Source organism: Phocoena phocoena, chromosome 16, assembly GCF_963924675.1.
Source record: "Phocoena phocoena chromosome 16, mPhoPho1.1, whole genome shotgun sequence".
Lineage (NCBI taxonomy): Eukaryota > Metazoa > Chordata > Mammalia > Artiodactyla > Phocoenidae > Phocoena > Phocoena phocoena.
The window spans coordinates 77,392,416-77,407,355 of record NC_089234.1 but is presented as its reverse complement, the minus strand read 5'-3'; the positions used below and the strand labels follow the sequence as shown (position 1 = coordinate 77,407,355).

Sequence of the window (14,940 nt, the reverse complement as noted above, 5' to 3'; positions counted from 1 at the left end):
TGGTGGCCCTTCACCTCCTCCACCCCACCCCAGCACCATTCCCCGTGACTCTTAGGAATCTGTGATGGTTAATTTTAGGTGTCAACTTGACTGGGCCACAGGGTGCCCAGATATCTGGGTGTTTCTCTGAGGGTGTTTCTGGCTGAGATTAACCTTTCACTCTGTAGACTGAGTAAAGCAGATGGCCTTCCCTTAGGTGGGTGGGCCTCATCCAATCAGTGGAGGGCCAGAATTGAACACAAAGGTGGACCCTTCCCCGAGTAAGAAGGAATTCTCCCTTCCTGATGACTTATGGATGGAACATGAGCTTCCTCCTGCCTTTGGATTCAGACACTGGCTGGGTCTCCAGCTTGCCAACTACAACCCCTGGGACTTGCCAACGTCTATAGTTGTGTGGGACAATTCCTTCTGATAAATCTCTTTATATATAAATATATTTCTCTCTCTCTCGCTATATATATATATATATATACACACACACACACACACACACACACACACACACACACACACACATCCATTAGTTCTGTTTCTCTGCAGAACCCTAATACAGATAGTTCTTACCCTGTATTGCTCAAGTCACAGGGATGACCAGCCTCCAGGCTGCCAGCACAGTTCTGATCCAGGTGTGGGACCCCCAGAGTTGTGCAGTGTGCAACCCGCATTCTGAATACTGCAGCTGTACTCTGATAGCCCACCTCAACTCTCCACGGAGCCTCCCACGTCCCCACCTCGCCTTCTCTCCCAAGGCCATGTACTCAGTACTCATGGACAAGGCAATGACCCACCAACTCCAAACGTCCCCGACACCTTACCTCCAGGCACGCAATGGAAGCCGTCTCCCTGATAACCAGGTTTGCACTGGCACGTGAAGGACCCTGGAGTGTTGTAGCAGACGGCATCAGGGTGACATCGGCTTAGTTGGCATTCATCCACATCTGCAAGACAGCCACCAAGCCCAGGGATAGTGAGATTCCTTCTAGAATTCCTAGTTTCCAGAATAATATAAGCCACTCGCTCAACTTTTGGGGACTCAGTTTCTGATCTGGGAACAGTGATTTAGGAACTCATCAAACATTAATCATCAAAACACTAACTCCTCAATTTCTATCCAGTGTATTTACAAATGTGTTTCACTTTGATGTTTTCATGAAAAATCAAGCATGCAAAAGGAAAAACGAGAGGATTTTTTTTCATTATTTCCTTCTCATCATAAACGAGAGCTTCAGAAATGTCTGAGTTTGGAGACAGATGACTAACTGCTTGACAGAAAAATCTCAAAGACCAGAGAAAATTCACATGTTCAGTAACAAAGAGAAAGTATTTCAGAAATTATAATCTCTTAGAGAAGCTTGGACTTCCCAGAAATACTCCATGGTATAACGTTAAGTAATTTTGCAAACCAGGGGACCGGGGAACGGTGTTCAGAGTTATTTCACTTAAAATTATCTCTAAGAGCACCCTGGCTGCCAACAATGGACTGATCTGAGGTCTGAATTTTGTGGAACCATTTATTCTCTGCATCTGAAGTCATTTATTCAAAAAGGGGACTTCACATTTTTGGAACACAAGATTAGAGCAGGCCAGGTGAATGACTGTATGTATCTTATTAAATAAAAGGCTGGACTTTAAGCTCCATGTGTGTAAGGATTGTTTGTCTTTTCATGAAAGACAAACAATCTCCTCAGTCCCTAGCAGACAGCAGGTGTTTAATTATTGCCTGAACGAGCAAGTGACATGGAACAAAATGGTACAGGGAGGACAAGTGTCTTCCCCAATGAGAACAGCCCCCCAAAGAAAACACATAATTCAAATTACTAGAGATACAAAATACAGCCCATCTACTCAACAGAGTTGAGAGAAGAATTCTCTCTTTTTTTAAAAAATTTTATTTTATTATTTATTTTTGGCTGTGTTGGGTCTTTGTTGCTGTGCGCGGGCTTTCTCTAGTTGGGGCGAGTGGGGGCTACTCTTCGTTGCAGTGCACGGGCTTCTCATCACGGTGGCTTCTCTTGTTGCGGAGCACGGGCTCTAGGCGCGGGGCTCACTAGTTGTGGCACATGGGCTCAGTAGTTGTGGCTCACGGGCTCTAGAGCACAGGCTCAGTAGTTGTGGCGCACGGGCTTAGTTGCTCTGCAGCATGTGGGATCTTCCCGGACCAGGGATCGAACACGTATCCCCTGCATTGGCAGGCAGATTCTTAACCACGGCGCCACCAGGGAAGCCCGAGAAGAATTCTCTTGAATTTGGAGTTGAGTCAGTAATTAGCATGTGGTAAGTATCACCCAGGGAATTTTTTCAGGTTACACAGGGAGGAAAGTCAGAGTGACCACGTACCTTGGCAGGCTCTGCCATCCCCAGAGAAGCCTGGCAGACAGGAGCAGGTGTAGGAGGAGCCTCCCAAATAGATGCACTGGGCCCGCTGAGAGATGTCACAGTCATGAAGGCCAGTCTCACAGTAGTTGATGGGGCGCTGGTCCACGACAGCTTCAGACAAAAGGTTGACACGCAATGTTTGGAAGAGTCCCCTGAGCAGTCCCAGGGCCCTTCCAAGCAGTGTAGTCCACTAAGGTGGACCATGCCTGGACCCCAGACCTCCAGATATCTCTTCAGGTTCATCCCTGCTCCCCGCTGGATGGTACCCCTGGCTCTCCTCCTGTTTCCTCCCACCTGGATCCCACCTCTGATAAGTCTTCACAGCCTGCCACTGCAGGGGGTCAACCGGCCTGGCTCTCGACCTCAGCTTCGCCCCAGGGCTCTGTCTCAGGCCACTCTCCACACCTGGTCCCCGAAACCCAACTTTCCCTTCATCTGGATGTGGAGGTGGAATCTGCAGGTAGACACGCTTCCCGCGGCACCTCTGTTGGTGGAGCGTTTGGAGCTGAGGATCTGAGACTTCCACGGTATCTTTGCCCTCGGCTCACTGGGCGGGTGGAATATTCACTACGAATGCCAAAGTCACCCACGTCCCACCAAGGAAGGTGAAATAAACTTTCCCAGGGAAGTGAGACGGGTATGGTAGAATGACTGTGGGCCTCTGGGGTGGGCAGCCCTTATGGCTTTGGGTAAATCATATAACTTCTCGGAGCCACAATTTCTTCCTCTGTAGAACAGGAATGACTTCCAGCTTGCCAAGCATGGGGAGGCCCAGTAGATGGGACTATTATTTTCTAAAGGGTCCTGATGACAAGACTCAGAGAATGAGATTGTAGGAAGTAGGCATGTGACATAGAGGCTAGAAAATCATACCCCATCTTGTGCTGTTGCCTCAAGATGAAAGTCAAGGACTAAGGTCTAGGGGGTGATTTCCAACAGCCGGTTCAGATACTCTGGGGTTTGTAAGGCACTTTAACTTCTGGTCTTAAAGCTCTAAGGCCCAGGTCAGAGTCCTGGCCCTCACGATGCCAGAACAGAACACTTTCTTCCTGCAAGGAGGTCCTCAGGGTTTAGATTATCCTGGATACAGGAGGACTCCTCAACTTTATCCTCAATGAGTCCTCCCAAGATTAATTCCAGTTCATCCTGCCTCAAGTGCTTCGGCAGAGAGAGCGCCAAGCACTGTCAGGGGACAGGTAAAGAAGAGGATCCTCTTCAAAGGTCTGCGCCCATGAGAGGTTAGCAAAGTACCGTATTGGTGGATGGAGGCCCAGCCTGTGGACTCAGCTGTTTAGACTCCTGAAGTTGGACTGTTAACTAACTCCCATGGGACAGGGACCATGGAACCAAGTCTGTGGGCCAAAGGGTTACTGGATTTTAAATTGCTACAAGTGGTCCAAATTTCTTTCCACACAACAGTAGCCCAGATTACACTGAACCAAACCAAGGACACACTGTTTCCTTGGGCCACTCCTGTCTTCTCTCACTTTTCATCGTTTCTAACATTCTTCGTCTCTCCAGGGTTCTCTTTCCCCCAACTCCTTCGGCTCGCAAAGTGTGAAAGGGACACTCTCGGAGAACTGGGACCAAAAAAAATGTAGGGGAAATATACCCAGACAGAACAACCAGGAAAGGAGTCTCACTTCTCTTCCATAAAATATTCATGTCATTAGAGTGCATAAGTGACCATTTTACACATTGTGTTCGCTCCAGCCTCACTGTGCCCCACCCTTGGTAACAGGGGAGGACCTTGCTGCAACATGGGTAGGTCCTAATGTCCCCTGCCCTGCCATCACCTTCACCTTTGCTTCTTTTTTTTGGCCAAGCCGCTTGGCTTACAGGATCTCAGTTCCCCGACCAGGAACTGAGCCCCGGGCCCACGGCAGTGAAAGTGCAGAGTCCTAACCACTGGACCGCCAGGGAATTCCCACACCTATGCTTCTATAATCCTCAATCCCTTCCTAGAAAAGGGTAGTTTATAATTTAATTTTTTTAAATTTATTAATTTATTTATTTTTGGCTGCGTTGGGTCTTCATTGCTTTCCCTAGGCTTTCTCTAGTTGCGGTAAGCAGGGGTTACTCTTCGTTGCGGTGCGCGGGCTTCTCATTGTGGTGTCTTCTCTTGTTGTGGAGCACGGGCTCTAGGTGTGCGGGCTGCAATAGCTGTGGCTCGCGGGCTTAGTAGTTGGGGTGCACGGGCTTAATTGCTCTGTGGCATGTGGGATCTTCCCGGACCAGGGTTCTAACCCATGTCCCCTGCATTGGCAGGTGGATTCTTAACCACTGCGCCAGCAGGGATGCCCCTATAATTTAATTTTTTAAATCACGTTTTCCTTTATGTAAGACCATTTTTCACGCCAGAGCAATTTTCTTCTGAGGGAAGCTTTAGAACTTTACAACTCCAAACAATTTAGTTCTACCTTTTTCATTTTCAAAGTATACAAAGCATTTTTTTTCTTTTTCTTTCTTTATTTTTTTAACATCTTTATTGGAGTAGAATTGCTTTACAGTGGTGTGTTAGTTTCTGCTGTATAACAAAGTGAATCGGCTATACGTATACATATACCCCCATATCCCCTCCCTCTTGAGTCTCCCTCCCACCCTCCCTATCCCACCCCTCTAGGTGGTCACAAAGCACCGAGCTGATCTCCCTGTGCTATGCGGCTGCTTCCCATTAGCTATCTATTTTACATTTGGCAGTGTATATTTTTAAGCAAAATATACAACAACACGAAGGAGACCTTTTCACTGATTTACACAAGAGCGGCCACCAGCACATCCAGCTGTGCTTCCCTCAAAGGCTCCTAACCCCGCAGGCTGGCAATCTCCTACAATTCTCACCCTGCCTGTCAACTAGCAGGGGTACAGGGTGGGAGGGAGGGGAAAGTTTTGGAGAGGACAGAAAATCAGGCTCAAAATGGGATTTAAAACCAGTATGGAGGTTCCTTAAAAAACTAAAAATAGAATTCCCACATGACCCAGCAATCCCATTACTGGGCATATACCCAGAGAAAACCATAATTCAAAAGGAGACATGCACCCCAATGTTCATTGCAGCACTACTTACAATAGCCAGGTCATGGAAGCAACCTAAGTGCCCATCAATAGATGAATAGATAAAGAAGATGTGGCACATATATACAATGGAATATTACTCAGCCATAAAAAGGAACGAAATTGGGTCATTTGTAGAGACGTGGATGGATCTAGAGACTGTCATACAGAGTGAAGTAAGTCAGAAAGAGAAAAACAAATAACGTATATTAACGCATATATGTGGAACCTAGAAAAATGGTACAGATGAACCGGTTTGCAGGGCAGAAAGTGAGACACAGATGTAGAGCACAAACATATGGACACCAAGGGGGGAAAGTGGCGGGGTGGGTGGAGGTGGTGGTGGGATGAATTGGGAGACTGGATTGACATATATACACTACTATGTATAAAACAGATTAACTAGTGAAAACCTACTGTATAGCACAGGGAATTCTACTCAGTGCTCTGCGGTGACCTAAATGGGAAGGAAATCCAAAAAAGAGGGGATATATGTATACGTATAGCTGATTCACTTTGCTGTACAGCAAAAAACACATTGTAAAGCAACTATACTCCCATAAAAGTTAATTTTAAAAAATTAATTATAATTACATGGTCAGTTGGGGGTTTTACTTTTCTAGCTCCTGCATTTCTGAAGAGAACCCTGGACTGTGACCTGGCATGGGCAGAGCCGAGGAACTGCCCTGAGATGCTGCCACCCAATGTGACATTGGTCCCCGAGAGACACCTGCAAGGCTGGCTGGGGCCAGGAAATGAGACAACGCGGAGAAGGGAGGTGATGCCAAGAAGGAAGGACAAAACGAGGGAAAGAAGCCACGTGTTACAAGGAGAGAAAAGGGCGGGGAATAAAGAGCCTTTAGGAGAGTGGTTTCACAGCCTCTAGTTACTTTAAGTTCTGAGAAAAAGATCACAAAGATGAATGATTCACAATAATTTTTCCTAGCAACATGACAAGAGAGGGAGGGGGAGAACAGGAATGCTGGGTGAGCCAGGCTCAGCCTTTAGCCTAAGCCCAGCCCTGTTCCCCCGACCGATGGGCAGGTGCATGGTGCCGTGTACTGTACAACTCGGGGTCCCAACCTGCCCATGCTCCGTACAGGCCACGTATCACAGGGGGCAACTGTATCTACACATAAAGGTGATTTGCAGGCCAGCTGAGGCTCTTTTCCTTTGTGTCAGCATACTTTGCACATTCCAATTAACTAAAAGTTTGCACCCAGTGGAAAAGAGAAAGTCACAGGCTTGCAGAAAATGACAAAGATGGAAATCCACAAAGCAGCCCCTCCCCTAATGGATACCCATCCTCATGGAAAGACAGTCACCTCTGGCCATCCACACACCCTGCATGAGCGCCCAGCCCCTCACAGTTGTCAGGACACAGAGCCGGCCTCCTAAACCATCCAGATTCTTTCCTCATCCTTCCCTGCTCTGACCTGACAGACATTGGTCCCAGCCTGGGCTTCAACCCAGGACATAGCTTTAACAAGGAATTCCGGGAGAGTGAAACTGACCCGTAAATTATCCAGTGAGGAGCCAGACTCTGTGTGTGAATGCATTCAGGCAGACTTGGTTTCACGCAGTGAGCCATCTCTCTATGAGGTAAGTCTCAAAGGAGCCAATTAAAAGAGGCAAAAAGCCAAGTGGGATGGAATTGCACAGGGGGCCACAGGCAGGGGGAGAATCAGGAAACCTAGATGCCAGGTCTTGGTGGAACTTAATGATCTTCAGGTGGTTTTCACACTTGCTTCTGAGAGGCGGGAATCCATTATTCAAACAAAATCTTACTCAGAAATTGATATACAGGAAAGTGAAATAGTCCTTGCCTCCCCATTGGCAGATCCGGGGGCATCTCCAAGGGCTCCACGGGACACAGGAAGCCCATGATGCAGTCTAATCACCTCATTTTACAGGTGAGGAACTGAGGCCCAGAGAGGTTGTCTTCCTCAAAATCAAATGCCTAGGAGTAGACGTTTGCCCACCACCTGTCCTGCACCCCACCCTAGCCCTTCCGTGAGGGTGGATCCCAGGAATGGCTGGAGACAGAAACTGAGGACACAACATGCCTCACACACGTCTGCCCCAGGACTGTCCACGTCACCACCCAAGGGGTAAAGGATCCACCACCAAAGCTTGAGCCGAAATATAATGCAAATGGTGCTGCCACAAAAAATAGATCTTTGAATCTCCTTCATTTCAAAAAGCAGAGAAGGAAGTCAGGCCAAATTCACAGAAATTGTTGTTCTTTATGGAAAAAAAAAGAAGTAACTTTAGCAGAGCTGAAATCTCAGCTCTGTGCAAAGGGGACTGGCTGTCTCTCAGTTCACAGATGTTTGGGTCATACTCAAAATATGAGAACGGCCTGTTCCCTCCGCCCTCAAGACACCATCTCACCCTAGGACCTTGGCGGCCTCATCTGAATTTCAAGACAGAGCAAACAGAAAGCATGCTAGGGTTTAGTAAACAGCAAGGAAAGGAAAAGGAGATGGTTCACTGATGCAGTAAAAGAGGAATCTGTTTTAAATTGGGAAGAAATGTTGAGTTCAGATGGCCCCTTTAGCATGCTGCCCTCCAGACCTGGAAATCTCCAAGAATCTTTGAACTTGAAATTCTTGGAAACAACAGGTCAAAGTGCAGCAGTCGGAAAAAGTGGGGAAAGTTAAACAATCTGGCTCTTTGGAGTTGGCCCATCACCATCATCACCAAAATCATCAGCAACCTAAAGTATAATTAGCCTAATTAATAGGCTTAACTTCTAACTTTGATAGGCTATGAAGTTATGCTAGTACCCATGGCTTGTAAAATGGAAATACGTAAATAGAAAGGCTCCAAGTGGAGTTTTAGATGTAAATCAGGAATTCAATCTAAGGCAAGTAATGACACAAATGCCTATAAGGTGTTCCCTCCACGTGAATCCCAAGGCCACTAATTATAAGGAGAAACATGTCTAATTGTTTGAATAGCTATTAAAAGAATAATGGAAAGAATTAAAAGGAATTTTATAAGAAGGGAAAGGTATTACCAGCGTAGACAGGCAACACTGCTTATTCCTTGTACCTGTGACTCTCCAGGCAGTCGGAGGGAAGGAATGAAGTCTGATTCACCTTTGTAAACTGTCCTCCCCAACAGTACAGGGAATCTTCCATCTCAGCCAGGACAACTACCTGGGGCAATACCATTCACACAGGTGCTGACATACGTCATGTGAATTACTCGTGTTGAAAAGTCACCCACAGAACTTACCCACACACGTTCCCTCCTCTGAAAACCGGTAACCCTCCACACACTCGCATCGGAAAGTTCCTGGGTGGTTATTGCAGATTGCGTGGCTCCCACACACCGAGGGCTGCTCTGAACATTCGTCAATATCTACGGCAAAAAAACATGTTTTTAAGACTTATTTACTGATTTATTTATTTTTGGCCTCGCCACTCAGCTTGGGGGATCTTAGCTCCCCGACCAGGGATCGAACCCAGGCCCCCTGCAGTGTAAGCACCAAGTCTTAACCACTGAACTGTCAGGGAATTCCTCCCAAATTTTTGTTTGAATGCAGACTCTTAAAAAAAAAAAAAAAAACACCTTTTCAAACACCACTAAACATAATAAAATAGAAAGCATTTTGGCATGCAAATGGATCCACTTTAAAACACACCTTTTTATATTCCAAAAATGATGTCAAAGAAATCTTTTTTTCTGTGCATAACTTGAGAGTGATCCCAAGGCCTGCCTCCTAAATAAATGTGTACTCCCCGCTCCCCGCCCAACCTGCCCTGCCTTTTGGAGTTAGTTGCTGAGCCTGGTGCCCACTAACATCAGATGGGCAAATACGTGTTAGAAAGACGTGCAGACAAGTCTCCAGACCCTGAATAAGGTTCCTAAACTACAAAACGTAATTAAATATGCTCTTGTTCAAAAATATTTCCTTTCTCCAACGATACTGACAAAGCAAAGTGGGACCGTTTAAAGCCTAATTGTGACTCTTGGAACGTTATCCTGAGCTTAATGCACTAACAGGAAAACCATTAACTCATAAGATTGTGAGCGATGCTCTCCCACAGGACAATACTGTGGCCATCGCGTGGGGTGACTGGAACAAAGGAACGTATGCTCCGGAGCTGGACACAGCTAGGTTCAAATCCTGCCGCCTTTCCTTAGCAGCTTGTGTGGTCCCGGTCAAGTTGCCTCACTACTCTGCCTCAGTTTCCCCATTGGTGAGTACTCACGCTACTATTCCTCTTGAGGGGTTCTACTGAAGATTACAGAAAATGGATGTAAGCCTAGCCTGCTTGAGAAATGTACCTATTGGGACTTCCCGGGCCATCCGGCGGTTAAGACTCCGTGCTCCCAATTCAGGGGGCACGGGTTTGATCCCTGGTTGGGAAACTAAGCTCCTGCATGCCACGGGGTGCGGCCAAAAAATAAGAAGAAATTAAAAAAAAAAAAAGAAATGTACCTATTATTATTATCCTACACTACCAGCCACAGGGGTGTTCCGATTCTAGGAACATAGCCCTCAGATGGCCACTGGCATTGGAGGCCAGTCTGTGGCTACCACTACAGGAAGGCTGGTTGGCCCAGATAAGAAATCAAGCTACTCTGTCATCACCTGGGTCACCTGTCCACTGATGGATTGAAATAAATACGGTCACACAAGATCCTTCTGTGCCAACCTCACTCTCAGAGTGCACCGGTACTTCTGGCATTTTTAGAACTCTTGGAGATGCGTGTGAGGAAGATTTTAGAGTGGCTGAGACCACACAACCCCCTCCCCCTCTCAGCTGCCCCTCCTCAATTCCATCATGTGCATCTTCCTCATGCCCCACCTCCGATGGCCAGTCCAGCCGGTCTCTTCACTGGTGAGGCAAAAGCCCTGCTGGCTTTTTGGACTACATTGCACAAGACAGGCATTTTTGCCACTTCAGCCCCGTAGCTGGACCTATACTCAGAAAAAAACCCAAACCAAATGGCATTCAGCTTTTGAAACTACACTGCAATATAAGTTTCTGTGACGTGTTTAAGATACAAGATCTTGGGGCTTCCTTGGTGGCGCAGTGGTTAAGAATCCGCCTGCCAATGCAGGGGACATGGGTTCGAGCCCTGGATCTTCCTGATCCCACATGCCACGGAGCAACAAAGCCCGTGAGCCACAAGTACTGAGCCTATGTGCCACAACTACTGAAGCTTGTGTGCCTAGAGTCCGTGCTCTGCAACAAGAGAAGCCACCGCGGTGAGAAGCCCACGCACCGCAACAAAGAGTAGCCCCTGCTCGCTGCAACAAGAAAAAAGCCCACACGCAACAAGGAAGAACCAACACAGCCAATAATTAATTAATTTTTAAAAAGATACAAGATCTCATATCACTTATATGTGGAATCTAAAATTTGGCACAAATGAACCTATCTACAAAACAGAAACAGACTCACAGCCATAGAGAACAGAATTGTGGTTGCCAAGGGGGAGTGGGGGAGGGGGAAGGAGAGGGATGGACTGGGAGTTTGGGGTTAGTAGATGCAAACTATTACGTTTAGAATGGATAAACAACAAGGTCCTACTGTATAGCACAGGGAACTATATTCAGTATCCTGCGATAAACCATAATGAAAAAGAATATAAAAAAAGAACGTATATATGTGTATAACTGAGTCACTTTGCTGTACAGCAGAACTTAACACAACACTGTAAATCAACTATACTGCAGTTAAAAAAAAAGATCTCAGACCAGAATGCAGCTCCAGGCACAGCTGGAAGGTTACAGAACAAAGCCCCTCCCAAGGCAGCCTCTTAACGAGCTGGAGCTGGGATGGGGGTGGAGGGATATTCAGCAAGTGTGGACTTTCCAGCTCCATCCACCAGCTGCTGCTTCAACAACACGGGCGAAAAAGATCATTCTGATTCACTGTGTTCTGCACTACAGCTCTCAGAGGACACTACAGGCCAGATGTCTGGACACGCTGTGCAAACTGCAGGGATCCACGGCTGAGGCTCAACTACCAAAGCACAAGAGCACAGAGCAGCAGTTTTCAATCAAAGGGACAGAACGCAATCACCAGGGGAAATTTTCCAAGCTTCATTCCACCCTTAGAAGGTTTATGGAAAGGGAAACTGCGTGTTTCTAGAAAGCTTCTTAGGTGATTGGAAGGACGCTCATTCTGCACACCCTACCTGGAGAACCACGGCAAACAGGACCTGGGGGCCCGTGGGATGAGGGAGGGGATGGTCCCCTAGCACTACCCCCACCTCCACGCAGGTCTACACATAAAATCCAAGCTAGGCCACTCCTTTTCTTTTAGAGCAAAACCCTAGCCATCTCCCTGCTATTACTTCACGGTCCTTACCGTTTGGAAATTCTTCCTAATGCCTAATTTAAGCCCTCCCTTCTGTAATTGGAGGCTAGGACTCTAATCCGTTCTTTAGTGGAAACAGTGAACTAGTGATAACTGTTCCTTATAAAAGATCACAATATCTGCTTGAAGACTATTGTTCTTATTAGTCATGATCTGGTCAACGTCTTCACTGGGAAGAGGTTTCCTTTCACATAAATCATTCCCTAACCCAACAGGAAAATCCTGGATTATTCTTGTAATCGCTGCTTCCTTTTTGACTTTTTTTCAGAGTGGCTACTTTTCAACAACTCTTAAGTTTCTCTAAAATGTGTCCTTTTCATAAACACCAGGCTCTCATTGGAGAAGAGTCTCGGGATTTATTTGTTAAATGCCTTGAGCGCACTCAATGAGAGACTGTGCAAAACCCTCTCTTACAGCCTCCCAACTGAGAAATATAGGGAAGCCATTCTGTCAGGCACCAGAGCTCTTGTGATTCAACTGGAAATCTCCAAATTAGCTCGCAGGGTCACTCTGCAGTGTCTAATCAAGCCCAGCCTTACTTTGAATGTCATCTATCATTATATCAACGCTACACACACTGAATGAAAAAGGCTCACCCTCATTCTCTTCAGAGGCACTTTCCAGGTCAAAATAATATGTGAAGTGATCTGCTTAATGCAATTTCCTATCAACAGCCCAGTGTCTCAATGCATTAACACTACGAGGCTTATTCTCGTGACCCAGAACAGAAAGAAGCCTGACTAGGAATATACCCACATTCCATGGTGCAAATCTGCCAGGGCAAAAGGAAGTGCGCACAAACACCTGTCTTCCTGGGCCAACACATCGGAGGGGTTTCCACGATAGCAACGGATTCCATCCATAAAGCAGGGCTGCTTGTGCCTTGGGAAAATGAAGCAAGCAGTCCCACCACAAGCTCAGGCACCAAAAGCAGAATTAGCCAGAGGTTATGGGTCAGCAGGTTGGGGTAGCTCCACGTTTTACTAATACAGTAATTCCCCTACATACGAATGAGTTCCATTCCAAGAGTGCGTTTGTAAGTCCAATTTGTTCGTAAGTCCAACAAACTTAGCCTAGGTACGCAACTACCAAAAGCATCTATATACCGCTGATTTTACGCATGCTTCCGGACATCTGGCCTTGAAATAAAGATACTGTACTACCATACTCTATACAGTACTGTACAGTAAAGTACACAAAAGCACAACCACTTATAGAGGATGCACGCACGTGACAATGTACACCAGACACGTGAACTAACTTACATGACGGGACACGCGAACGCACATTTGCAGCTTTGAAGGTTCGCAACCTGAAGGCTTGTATGTAGGGGACGTGCTGTATTCAGTTGGCTTATGAAGCTGAAGCACAGGTACATAAAGACTAAGGAGGTATAGGCTTCCGCTGGAGAAATGGGGGCACCTCATCCCTTCGTGGTGTCCATCACCATCACCACCACCATGGCCTGGGAGGTCTCTGCTCACACACACACAGTACCACAGTTTCAAATGGCCTGAGCCAATTTAGCCATTCAAGACTGTTGGGCTCTTTGGGGAAACACCGGGGCAACTCTGATGATCAGAGGTGAGTAGGAACTATGTCCCCTGCCCAGTGGTACGTTACAAGGGAAGCGAGTCTCAGATTGAATTCTACCACACGGACCAAGTCCTCAGCGAGCTGGCTAAACAGTGGTACAAGCTGTTCCCGGAAGCCCAGTCCCTGCTCTCCATCCTTTCAGACGTTCCAATGAGCACCTCACATAAATTTCACTCTGAAGTAACTGCAGCAATACCCCAGCAGCAGGATCTGCTAACCTTCACGTGAAATCAGCACACTAAACCTGCCATTCACTGGAGGCATCCAATGGATTCAATTCAACGGATTCCGGACCCAAGGCATCGTTCCCAAATCCCAAGGCTGCTGGGCTCCCCAGATTCTTATGCCCCAGTCATTCAAGGGGGCTGCTCATCATTCTGGCCAAAGAGACATGTGCACACCCCCCATTTCACTAGGGAAGCTTACTTCTAGCACTCCTTGCATTTGCTGGTGAGCCCCTGTGGCAGGTTTAGGAAGCTCTGACATTCTTACCCTAGTTGCCTCTGCTGTATGGACTCTTCATGGAGTCAGGAGTCAACTAACCGCCTTTTGGCGGTGGATTAAAATTTAGTAACAAACATAAATATCAATCTGTCTACGTGAAAGTATTTAAAGTGAAATTATAAGCAATAAAATAAGTACAACGAAGACAGTGTAATATACGCACTGGAGTCAGAGACTCAAGGTCCAACGTTCCAGTGTCCCTGGCTCATCTGTAAAAATAGGAATAGACCTCCCAGCCATTAGGATGGCCGCTATCCAAAAAAACAAAACAAGTGTTGGCAAGAATGCGGAGAAATTGCAGCCCTTGTGCACTGGCGATGGGATATAAAATGGTGCAGCTGCTGGGGAAGACATATGACGGTTCTTCGAAAAAAAATCACACACAGAATTGATGTGACCCAGCAATTCCACTTCTGGGTATATCCCCAAAAGAGTTGAAAGCAGGGTCTCAAACAGATATTTGTACCCCATGTGCATAGCAGCATAACTCATGACAGAAAAAGAATTGAAGCAAAAAAAAAAAAAAGAATTGAAGCAACCCAAGTGCCTATAGACCAATGAATGGATTGAAAAGAAAAAGGAGTATGCGTATGCCATGGAATATTTCGCAGCCTTCAAAAGAAGGGAAATTCTGACCCAGGCTACAACATGGATGAACCTTGGGGCCACTATGCTAAGTGAAAGAAGCCAGATACAGCAAAGGACAAATACTGTATGATTCCACTTACACGAGTTACCTAGAATCATCAGATTTGTAGTGGTTGCCAGGGGCTGGCGGTGGAGGGGAGGGATGGGAAGTTGTTATTTAATGGGAATAGAGTTTCCGTTTTGCACATGAAAAGAGTTGTGGAGATGGATGGTGGTGATGGTCACACAACAATGTAAATGTACTTAATGCTGCTAAACTGTACACTTAAAAATAGTCAGAATGATCAGTTTTATGTTATGTGCATTTTACCACAATTAAAACTAATGTTTAAAAGACAGAAATGAAAGAATCTATCTCATTAGCGTTGCTGAATTAAATCAGTTAGGGTTTGTGAAGCACCTAACACAACAACGCCTG

General features: G+C 46.4%; 1 protein-coding gene across 1 annotated transcript in view; it reads right to left on the bottom strand.

Annotated features, from left to right (window-relative positions):
- Positions 1 to 14,940, bottom strand: part of NID1 (nidogen 1) — a 93,473-nt gene that overhangs the window by 35,640 nt on the left and 42,893 nt on the right. Inside the window, exons 10-12 of the mRNA XM_065894201.1 lie at positions 8,674 to 8,799; positions 2,338 to 2,487; positions 816 to 938 (exon numbers count right to left, since the gene is read on the bottom strand). Of these exons, the coding sequence (XP_065750273.1) occupies positions 816 to 938; positions 2,338 to 2,487; positions 8,674 to 8,799 (399 nt within the window). The remainder of the gene's footprint in view (positions 1 to 815; positions 939 to 2,337; positions 2,488 to 8,673; positions 8,800 to 14,940) is intronic.